The sequence below is a fragment of the Zingiber officinale genome, chromosome 4B (assembly GCF_018446385.1).
Source record: "Zingiber officinale cultivar Zhangliang chromosome 4B, Zo_v1.1, whole genome shotgun sequence".
In the NCBI taxonomy this organism is placed as follows: Eukaryota; Viridiplantae; Streptophyta; class Magnoliopsida; order Zingiberales; family Zingiberaceae; genus Zingiber; species Zingiber officinale.
The window spans coordinates 12181448-12192706 of record NC_055993.1 but is presented as its reverse complement, the minus strand read 5'-3'; the positions used below and the strand labels follow the sequence as shown (position 1 = coordinate 12192706).

General features: G+C 39.2%; 2 protein-coding genes across 2 annotated transcripts; one reads left to right on the top strand and one right to left on the bottom strand.

Annotated features, from left to right (window-relative positions):
• The first annotated feature begins 6980 nt into the window (after nt 1–6980).
• LOC121977402 (probable indole-3-pyruvate monooxygenase YUCCA9) lies at nt 6981–8392 on the top strand. The gene is made up of 3 exons (XM_042529981.1): nt 6981–7636; nt 7711–8082; nt 8165–8392. The coding sequence occupies exons 1-3, from the start codon at nt 6989–6991 to the stop codon at nt 8390–8392; spliced, it is 1248 nt and encodes a 415-aa protein (XP_042385915.1). The 5' UTR covers nt 6981–6988.
• Nucleotides 8393–8708: 316 nt separating this feature from the next.
• LOC121977401 lies at nt 8709–10303 on the bottom strand. Its single transcript, XM_042529980.1, has 4 exons — nt 9980–10303; nt 9321–9382; nt 9073–9177; nt 8709–8987 (listed from the first exon to the last, which is right to left on the bottom strand). Exons 1-4 carry the CDS (start codon nt 10281–10283, stop codon nt 8853–8855), a joined length of 606 nt encoding a protein of 201 aa, XP_042385914.1. The 5' UTR covers nt 10284–10303; the 3' UTR covers nt 8709–8852.
• Nucleotides 10304–11259: the final 956 nt, after the last annotated feature.

Below are 11259 nucleotides of genomic sequence, written 5' to 3'. Positions count from 1 at the left end.
TTTCTCAGAAGAAATATGATAAGGTAGAGCTAACACAGAGAGTTCAAGTGTTAGTGATAATACTGTCGAGTCTGAGTCCTCTGTTGGTAATAATATGAGTTTATGGTTAGAGGCGAGTAGAGGACCGAGAGGGGGAAGAATATTATGAATGAGTTCTTTAAGCAGAACTCATAGAGTTGCTGGTACATCTTCTTCTTCAACAGTAAGAGCACAAATAAATAACTTGACTAATTAAAGATGTTAGCAATTGGAATAGGATAATATTGCAAAGGAATCAAGAAATGAGAGAATTGGGCAAACAACATGACTTCATAATGCGATATCTTCAGTTAGGCTTTGCTCCAAGACAGATTCTTCCCGGTGCTGGTGATGATAGTGACAACGATGATTGTGGTAGTAATGGTTCTTTGTGGATTTATTGTTTATGAATATTATTTGTCTCATAATTAGTGTTTTTGAAGATTTGTTATTTGATTGAGTACTGTTAATCTGTTTCAAACAGGGTTGTTGAGACCAAGGAAAGTGGTGGAAATTGAAAATTCATATCAGAGGAAGTAAGTCTTTATATATTAAGTTGTGTTATTTTATAGGATTTTTTTTCATATTAAAAATGATACTTTTGTTTGTTTATTTTCTGATGCAAGAAAAGAAGAATGTAAAGAGAAGGAAGTGCCCACCAAAGAAGAAGAGGACAATGATTTATTTTTTATATTTTTCCGTCGATTTGAGACGGTTTGATATGAGATATTTTCATTTAGATATAATGACTTATTGAACTTGGATAATGTTAGATTGGAATGTCGTGTATTTTTGGATATGATAACTTGTATGCATGACTTATATGAATATGAATATGTTTGTTTTCACTTGTTTGGGTATAATTTCAGTTTGGATATGTTTACTTTCACTTGTATGAATATAACTTGTTCGGAATGTTAAATCCTAGATGTGTTGGAATGTTAAATTGTGTATGATGTGTTGTTGAATTGTGTATGTTATATACATGTTTGGAATATGATATTTGTATACATGACAACATGCATAATAGGTATATTATGGGTAAAAAATTTATGTTTTGCTATGAAATTTATTACAAAATTTTTCATCGCAAAATTATCATAAAACACTGTGTATCACAAATCTATGACGAATACTGATTTTCGTCGCAGATTGGTGAGGATTCATCGTCAAATCTACGACGAATCCATTTTCATCGTAAATTTATGACTAAAATCAATTTTCGTAATAAATCTATGACAGAAAATGGTTTTCATTGTAGATTTACATTTACGTGAATTCTAATTTTGCAATGAAAATAAAATTTATCACAAAATTAGTGATGAATTTGCATTATTTGTCGCAGAATTTGGTGATGAGCTATTCATGATGAAATCCTTTTCGTCGCAGATTTTTTGGGGGACAATTTTTTAAAAATTCATCGCAAAAGAATTTTTTTTTTTTTTTTTTTTTTTTTTTAAGTATTCCATCCACCTCCTTTTCTGTTCTAATTTCCAACAGTTAGCACTACCAGCTCAAGGTCAGGTCAGCGATATCTTCAATAGCAGAGAGGCTTTCTTAAGCCGGAATACATAGCAATATAATTGCGGTTACTCATGAGAAGTTCCTTGAACGAGAGTCACTTCCTAGAGAAGTTGTAAATGATTGTGCTTTAGGAGGATTCATCTGAACTTTCTTCCTAAGTTAAGTGTATATATATTGTACTGAATAGTAGTATGATCGATATTGGCATCATTAATTATCTGGTTCACCTCATCTCTTAATCTCAAGCTCCCAAGCTCCATTCCAGCCGATCGAAGGAATGAAAAGACACACACAATGACCCTTGTCCCTACTCGAAGTCAAAACACCCACAGCCAGACACAACCACTTTAGTTAATTAATCTTAAACAAGAACCAAATCAACCACCATCATCTCTGAATACATATCGATTAAGCCTCTCTTTGCATGTTACATTGTTCTCCTTCCATGATAAAGCCTAGTACTAATTACACCTCATCCTTGTTTTTTTCTTCCTTCTTCCAAGGACTAAATAAACAAGGTGAAGAAGGTGGAGTCTCCACTCATGATGCATGAGCATGACAATAGAGATGAATGTGCAATGATTGAGTCAGGCCTGGCTGTTCCCTTAGCTTCTTCTCTTCTCTTCACCAACTGCAGGCAATTGGTCATGTAGTATAATTAATATCTACCTCTCTCCTCACATGCCACACCACATGGCTATGGTAATTAATGAATTGGAGGGCATGTGAAGGGCTCCTCCTTTGCACCTTCCTCCTCATTGTGGCCATCATCACCCAACCATTTGCTGTGTTGGCCATGTGAGATGATGTAGTTATATTTGAGCTCATTATATTTGGCGTGTTACGTTTGAAACAGTGTTTTCAAAATCCGATCCAGCCTAATGAACCGGTTGATTGGCTGGAGCTTCGATTGAATGCGCGGTCAGAGTGTGTCAAACCCGAGTCTCTAACCCAATGTGTGGTGCGTTAGCTCAACATGAAGTTCCTTGTGAGCTTGACAGGGCCTACCAAAGCCCTTTGTATTTATTTTTTATCCTTTTTATATTTAAACAAATGTAATAAATTATGATCTCTAATTAGATATATGAACACAAATTCAATATAGTTACATAGTCTATTCATCATTTTAAGTCCAAAATTTAAAATACCTCCGGGATATAGGCCAATGTTTGCATTGGGCTAATTATTAAGTGGGCTTTCTATTCAACTAATGAGGATTCAAAGCCCAATTATAAAATTCAAATAGCCATCAATCTCAATCAAATTAGTCTTTACATTTATTGTGATTAATGTTCTTAATTTACAGCCATAATTGTCATATGAAGTCTCTTAATTTATAGCATTACAAAAACGCTAGAAGAAATCCTAAAATGGATAATGTGCGGGCAAAAAGACATATGGGGTTCCTTTGAGGCAAACATTAGATTTTTGTCACGAAACAAGTCTCTTGGAGTTTGTAGATTTTTAGTAATCAATCAATCTTAGCAAGGGAGTTGGATGATTAATTAGACTAAACCTCATTTGGTTAGATGAATATATATATCTCCTTGTCATTGTCAATTTATTCTTAAAATCTGAATTGTTTATGATATTTCTATAGGTTTTTATTGTAGTTGATGTTGAAACTCAAAAGGCCGCACATCATTTGCATTTTAATTGAGCACCTAATTTTCTAAAAAAAAAAATTAAATGAATATCTCTCTGCGCCCCCCTTTAAAGTGAGCTACCCAAAATATCTTTACATTATTTGATTATTCAGCCATATCGAAACTAGCAACTAGCTTCTATAAATACATTGTCTATCATTCAACCCTATAAAAGCTAGTTGCTAACTCTATAACGGTAATTTTATATCATTTTAATTTTATTTTTTTAAGTGATAACCTAATTAAAATAATATTTCAACGAACAAACCAAATAATAGGAATTCCATGACATTAATTATATTTCAAATAATGAACATAATCTAATCATGAGCAAACGTTTAGAAACTAGCATATAACTTTCAATGTGTAATAGCTATCGACTAACTTTTGCACATTGTAAAAGTTAATTGGTAGTTTCTGCATGTTGTAAAAGGTAGCCAATAGCTTTACAACAATGTTGAATCCATATATATTTTAAGAATAAAGGGTGCTTATTTTTTTAGAGAGTCGCTCATTTGAAAAGTAAATAATGGGTGTCCTTTTAATTTTTGATAAGTTGTTTGGTTAATTAATAAATTTTTTGAGTTAATCATATTTTGGTACGAAGAACCATGTAATGTTTTTTTATAAAGTTACATACCAACCAAATTAATAAATTGTCTTATGTATTCCTTATACTAGTCATCGTGCATATGTATATGTAATATAATATAGGATATATGTAAATTAGTGCTCCAAATTCATAAATTGGGTTTGATAAAGGTGTATCAGATTCATGCAATTGTGCAACGCAAGGGAGACACTCGAGAACCCCAATAGCAAATTACTATAACAGGCTCTCACTCATAAAAAAATAAATTAATTTTTTATATCAGATATTAAACTGATAAAAGCATATATTATATTCATATTAAATTAATTATTTATTAAATATTCATATTCTTAATTAAATAGTAAGATATGATAAATTATCGGAATCAAACTTTGGATGTATTTATCATTTTCATAAACCTCTTATCAGCTAGCTAGTTTACCCCTTTTATTTAGATCTCAACGTAAGTTTAAGATGTCGATATATTAAAAACGATAAATATTATGGACATTAATTTCTAATAATATGAAGTATAACAAGGAAAATAATTGTATATACATTCGAACTATTCATAAATATACGCGTGCAATTCTTTCAATCGAGCCAAAAATAATTACATAAAAATATACGCTTACTCATCATTCTTACTTCGCCGTCGAGTTAATATTTTTTAATGAAAGATAATTAATTTATTCATTTCTGCATTACGTACGTGAAGGGGCGCATCTTATTCCGACGTGGACCAATCATCTCCTGCCGCTAGGATGGGGCCGACGGTTCCAGAGAGCACACGTGGAAGCGCGTTGTCATCTGACGTGGCGCGGTCAAGATCCATAGACCATAATGGAAATCATGCTCCCGTCTAGATCTTGTCGCTATCTATCACTACTTTTTCGGTGACCTATTCATGTGTTCCTCAAACTGTTGCACATAATTAGTTACAAATGCAATTTAGGTCTCCTAATACATAATTAACGTCTCCTTAATCGAGAGCACTTGCTTTCTCTCCGCAGCTCGTGTCCCTTTCGATCGCCTATTCACCTTTAGTTCATGTATCTCCTTCATTCGTCGCCAACATTCTCACGGTGGAGAATTGAAGCAGTTGCAAGCAGGAGACTATTGATCTATACTGCATGCTTCCTTTGCATGTTGCAACAGCTGATCGAGTTCGGTGGCAAGAACTTGTAAATGAAACTGGAGCAGACATGAGATTGAACTCTGTCTGGTAGCAGCAAGAACTGTTCTCATTGTCAGCTCGGTCAGATATCAAGAGAAGTAGAATTTAGAGACTCTACAGGAACACTTTTCTATCTTTCTTTTATTTTGTTCCATTTTTTTTGGGTAAAATGATCTGGCATAGAGCTGCCAGCTAGAAGTCGAAGTGAATTGCCATTTGCCGAGAACTTTCCCATATGTTTGTTTAATTTGATGGATTTGATTTATCATTGATGGATATACTTTGTGCATATCTCTTCCTTCGCTAAAAGGCTCATTAAGCTCTAGTCGCATATATATATTTATATATGCGATTGATAAGGAACCATACAACGCCATCAACACTTGAGAATCTGACATAAGTAACTGATATACATCGATGACTTCAACCTGCAGAATTATATGAATTAATCGATGATCAATTCTATTCAGAATCTGAATCAGATGGACGTTAAATAAGCTGTTATTAATATTGACGGAAAAGTGATTGGGACATCGCTCTCGTATACGTTTATAAGAAGGGACCCCCATATGGTGCTGACGAATAGCGATGACTGCACCGGTGGTACTCGAACTCTGCGCGCACTCAAACAAGCACACGGAACGTTAGAGGTAAAAAAATCAGGAAAAAAAAATCCCCGGAGCAGGCTCTCCGACGTTCAAATCAGGTACTTTTTCCCTATAAGAACAATGTACGAAAGAGAAAGAAAAATAAAAGATAAGTACGAATGTGCGAGAGAACATATCTATGTAAGGAAGAGGACCTCCCTTTTTATATGATAGCACGTACCTATAGAGATTGACCGATGTCAGAGAATGTCGGGTGTCAGGACCTATCGAGTAATAGAGGATACGTGACATCCTCCTGTAGACTGAAAGAAGATTCCATTCGCGGACTGTTGGAATATTCCATGACACTCAGCAACTATTTTCTGAGAGGTGGTTACGATTTTTTGACCTTGTTGTCGTGTAGCACCTTCTGTCCCGACCTTCTGTCCAGACCGAATATAAACAAGGCAACTTAGGATGATCTGTTGAGTGTAACACCTGGCCTAAACCTTGGGGAGTCGGGGGCTGTGGAGAGATCATCCAAGAGCCGACCGGGAGTCGCCTGACCGGGAGTTATCTTTATAAGAGAACCAGGCCTGGTTGTAATCGGGCCATGAGAATCCGACCAGTCAGATCCAGGTCAGGTATCACCCTGACTGCTTATCATGTCCTAGACCAAGGTGTCTCAGATCTGGGGTTCGGTCTGTGAGAATCCGACCGGGAACCTTATTGCTGCCATCGTCACACGATCCTACTTTCTCTTTGCTTGGCTTCTAACTATCACGTCTCCTTAACTTCTAACTATCATGTCCTCTTAACTTTTGACTAATATATTTCCTTAATTTTTGATTATCCGACTTTATCAGAACCCATCATTATATACCGTAGCAATCATGATTCCTGATCCAAGTATGGGGAATCGACTATGGTGAGAAGCCCATAAGCACACCATTCATACTCCGCAATCTCCGAACATGAAAAGTTGGATATATAATGAAATAATAATAATCAGAGAGATAGGCAAGAATTCTTTTATGAACGTTTCTGAATGTGATACATAAAGCAGAATAAATGATGATGAAAACCATCACTGTCACGAACTGTACATGTAAGGCACACGACGTCACGTTAGGCCTCCAAATTTTATTGTGGGTTTGAATTTTTCAGCCTGGTAATTAATTTGCTTTCAAGGAGAAATGATCTTCTCAGATGAGATAATCATGTCATCTCCCTTCCTTAACAATCCAAGAATTTCATGTACAGTTTCTAAATCATGATCGAACAGAATAGATGATAAATCCTTAAGGGATGTAATTCAAAGCTTTTGCCATGGTAGCATATTATGATTGGAACGAGAAGCCTAACGTTCTTCTATTTATAGTGCCCTCTGTTTCTTTCACTTTCCCTACTCAGATCTTTATCCTGCTCTTTGAGATCTCCGGAGATGGTGCGCGGCGACCGGCAGTTGTTTAGGAGGCGACGCAAGTGGGTGAACGGGCCGCTGATCGTCGGCGCAGGCCCGTCGGGGCTGGCTGTAGGCGCGTGCCTGAGGGACCACGGCGTGCCCTTCGTCATCCTCGAGAAATCCGACTGCATTGCCTCGCTGTGGCAGCACCGGACGTACGACCGGTTGAAGCTCCACCTCCCCAATCAGTTTTGCCAGCTGCCGAAGCTCCCTTTCCCCCGTGACTTCCAAGAGTACCCTCCGAAGGCTCAGTTCATCGCCTACTTGGAGGCCTACGCTCGCCACTTCAAGCTGCACCCGCAGTTCAACGTCGCCGTCGCGTCCGCCAAGTTCGACGACACTTGCGGGATGTGGCGGCTGCGCTGCCGGAGGACGGAGACAGAGGTGGAGTACTTCTGCCAGTGGCTGGTCGTGGCCACCGGCGAGAATGCAGATTGCGTGGTGCCGGAGATCGCCGGTATGCATGAATTCTTCAGCGATCAACTGATGCATGTCTGCGACTACAAGTCCGGCGACGCTTTCCGGAGAAAGAAGGTGCTCGTCATCGGCTGTGGCAACTCCGGCATGGAAGTCTGCCTCGATCTCTGCCTCCACAATGCCTTCCCCACCATGGTCGTTCGCGATTCGGTGAGCAAAATTAAACCTTTCAACATGAAAACGAATTCCACCATCAAATCCAATCTCAAATCCAACAAAAACAGGTCCACGTGTTGCCGAGGGAGACCTTCGGTAGGTCGACCTTCGAGCTCGCTGTCGGTTTGATGAAATGGCTGCCGTTGAATCTGGTGGATAAGGTGATGCTCGCGTTGTCAAGGATGATACTCGGAGACACCGAGAAACTCGGATTGAAACGACCTTGCATCGGACCTTTCGAGCTCAAGAACACCCAGGGGAAGACGCCGGTGTTGGACGTCGGCGCGCTGGGAAAGATCAAGAGCGGCGAGATCAAAGTGGTTCCCGGTATCAAAAGGTTCCTGCATGGTAAAGTGGAGCTGGTGGATGGAACAACCCTCGACGTCGATTCCATCATACTCGCTACTGGTTATCGCAGCAACGTCAATTCATGGCTACAGGTAACGATCGATCGAGCTTCTGGAGTCGTGTTCAAGTTAAACCTTTTTTGTTTGCTGCTTGCTTACTCTGTTTTATCGACAGGGGAGTGACTTCGACACAGATGGATTTCCTCGGACTCCATTTCCAAATGGGTGGAAAGGAAGCTCAGGGCTTTACGCTGTGGGATTCACCAGGAGAGGCCTCTCCGGGATATCCATGGACGCCGTGAAGATTGCTGAGGATATTGCCAGAGTTTGGAGAGAAGAAACCAAGCACGCAAAAGCAAAACACATGATTGCCTGCTATAGAAGAAGGACATCACGAAGCTGATGATTAGTCAACATCTTCACTCTGATATCTGCGATGCAAACCTGCCCCCCTTTCTCCTTATAGTTTCAACCATTGCAGTACAATTAATCTCACAGTCTTGCCCAAGTTTTGCTCAAAGTTATGGGCTTTTGTGTATACAGCATTAATTAACTTATGATGACAGTGTTTAGATTTGTAATGAACTGAAATATCTCAATCAGAGAATAATAAAGTCTTCTTCTTATCTGCACTGCAACACAGAGTAGAAGCCACAGGAATGGACTCTAATACAATTGGAAAAGAGCAGCATTTGATTTCGCCAAAATAGATGCTTAGATAATAATAAGAACATCATCTTCAAATAGTGAAACTTAATCCAGAGGCATCGTGTTTGAATGATGTGTTTTTCATGGAACAATTACGTTAATCTATATGCAACAGAGAGAGGAAGAAAGTACAAGTTATCCCCTAAAACTTGTGTCTATTTGTACTTCTCCATTATCCTTCTTGCTTCTTCCAACGATTGGTCCTCGCTGGATGGAGTGCTTTCCTTGTTGTTTGAGACTTCGTCTGCATTCAGAGCCACAAACCCAAAGTATACGAGTCCCATCACAGCCTGTTAGCATATCGTCAGCAAGTCAATTTAGAAAATTGTTATCTACTCCAATCATTTCCATTGATCTAATATGAAGGAAACATACCAATACAAAGAAAACAGTAGATAGGAAGGACTTCAGAACAAAAAGTGCAACACTGATAGCAGCAATGGCAACACCAATCCTCGCTACTGGTCTAGGAACTGCATCCTGAAATTACAAGTCCTAATGTCGAATGGCATAACATAATGAAAGATGACAGCGGAGTAAAACCCGCAGACACAAGATTAGCTGGGTTAATAAATCAAATGGCATAATGACATAATGAAAGATGGCAGTAGAGAAAAGCCTACAGGCACAAGATTAGCTCCTGCATCTGTCACATCTCTTCCAATTCTCCAAGCTGTCTGAATCACTGGCATAGAACAAGGAGCAGACAGTAAGGTGGTGTATGTATATAGTTTTTCTCTCAAATAATAGAAGAAGTAATTCATGATTAAGATGAATTATGCGCCATCACTATAGCAGAATTCTACAGTTCATTTGTTACCATTAGCCTGTGCTTCAGTTGATAGGAAAGAGAGGGAAAGGATAGGAAAGGAAATTAATGGAAGAGAAAAGAGGGGGAGGAGATCAATTTCAAGAGGCGGCCTCCTCTTCGTGCGATTTGCACGGCGAGGAGCCATACACATGATAAAATCCCAAATAATATGACACCGGAAGTGTGATAACTAAAGTTAATATAAAAGCTAATATCGAGCAATTACCTTCCAATTGTAAATGAAAACAAAATTTGGCTGATGCAACAGAAGGCAATCAAACATGGAAGATTATCCGGATGGGATACTTGTTCATATAGGAGCAGAAGAACTTGATTTTTTATTAATAAATTCGAAAAGTCGTAAACTTTGTACATGAAAGCGATCCAAAGCAGAAAATGCCGAATTCTTATCCGGATGGATCAGGAGGACAATAGGGGAAGATAAAGAAATGCGTGGATCGAGAAACGAACCCTTGAAGAGATTGGATTGGGCGGCGGCAACGAAGACGACGGGGGAGAATCGACCCGGTGGGCAGAGAGAACTCCGGAGGCTTCTCGGCGGAGGCAATAGTCGAGGAAGAGGGCGGAGGAGGCCTGGGAAGGACCTCAAGGTGGATGTAAGACTGGAAGGCAGCAGCGGGAGGAGAAACGAGACCGGGCGGATCGCCGATGAAGCAGCGGCAGCCATTCTGGTTCCGTGAGGATGAGAGGGGAATCCCTGAGGCCTGACCTCGCACAAGTAGCGGTGAGATGCTGCTCCAATGCTATCGTGCATATGTCTGATCGTTTCCTTAAGATTCGCGCCTGTACGGCGAAGATTTTGGATCTTCCATCGTTACAAGTAGACCGACATGGGCCGTCCAAGTCTTCACGAAAGCCCATGGCCTTCTCAATAGAATTGGATCTCCAAATGAAGATGGATCGTCCAACATAAATGGGCCGTCATCGACCAGATCCACGATAGTGTTCCAAAAGTTAAATTATTATTTAATTTATCTTTCTTTATATAATCTGAGACGAATCGTGAAAGATATTAACAGAGCTTACACGGGCTAGTGTGCGCAATCACCCACATTGACAAAAACCAAAAATAATAATATTATTAAGACTTTTTTTTGCCCAAAGACAATGCATTGCTCCTTGTCTTCTTCCCCTCTTCGCAACAAGCTTGCGACAAACGACCACATCCACGTGTGATGCTTCCGCAACGAAACTGTAGAGGAACGTGAATGGGGAGAAAAGCATCATGTGCGACCATGCCGTTGGCGCTCCAGCCATCCAGTGCAAGTTGTCGTAGGCTCGTAGTGTTGGTCCCTTGTGGTCTAAAAAGGGGGATGAATTGTCTTGCACGATAAAAACAAGAAATACTTTTCTCGATCTTTGGACTTGATTAAAATAAACACTTGAACAAAAAGTTAAGAAGCTAATTAATAAAAAGAAAGAGGTACAGAGATTTACTTGATTTGCAATCAAAGGATTACTAATCCAAGACGTTAAAAGCTCAGTATCAATTCTCTTTCTAGCGGAGAAATCTTTTATAGCAGTTAAAGCACTAAATTACGAAGCTAAACAGAATGAAGATTATTTACAAGTGTTATATTTAGCTAGTGGGATCAGGGCTATATTTATAGTCCTGATTAGGATGCCTAGATTCTGGGCACCTGGACGTGAATGAAACTTTATCCACATCATAACGGATTGCGACAACATGACGAGAGATAAGTTTTTTGGTCCAGGCGCTTAAACCCGCT

Excerpts from the sequence above, each read along its gene's own strand:
- LOC121977401 (XM_042529980.1), bottom strand. The coding sequence starts at position 10,283 with ATGCACGATAGCATTGGAGCAGCATCTCACCGCTACTTGTGCGAGGTC. Across the intron at positions 9,383-9,979 it reads CCAATCCAATCTCTTCAAGG|TGATTCAGACAGCTTGGAGA; the intron begins GTTCGTTTCTCG and ends GTTCTATGCCAG. Across the intron at positions 8,988-9,072 it reads CTACTGTTTTCTTTGTATTG|GCTGTGATGGGACTCGTATA; the intron begins GTATGTTTCCTT and ends ATATGCTAACAG.
- LOC121977402 (XM_042529981.1), top strand. The coding sequence starts at position 6,989 with ATGGTGCGCGGCGACCGGCAGTTGTTTAGGAGGCGACGCAAGTGGGTG. Across the intron at positions 7,637-7,710 it reads CCATGGTCGTTCGCGATTCG|GTCCACGTGTTGCCGAGGGA; the intron begins GTGAGCAAAATT and ends CAACAAAAACAG. Across the intron at positions 8,083-8,164 it reads ACGTCAATTCATGGCTACAG|GGGAGTGACTTCGACACAGA; the intron begins GTAACGATCGAT and ends TTTTATCGACAG.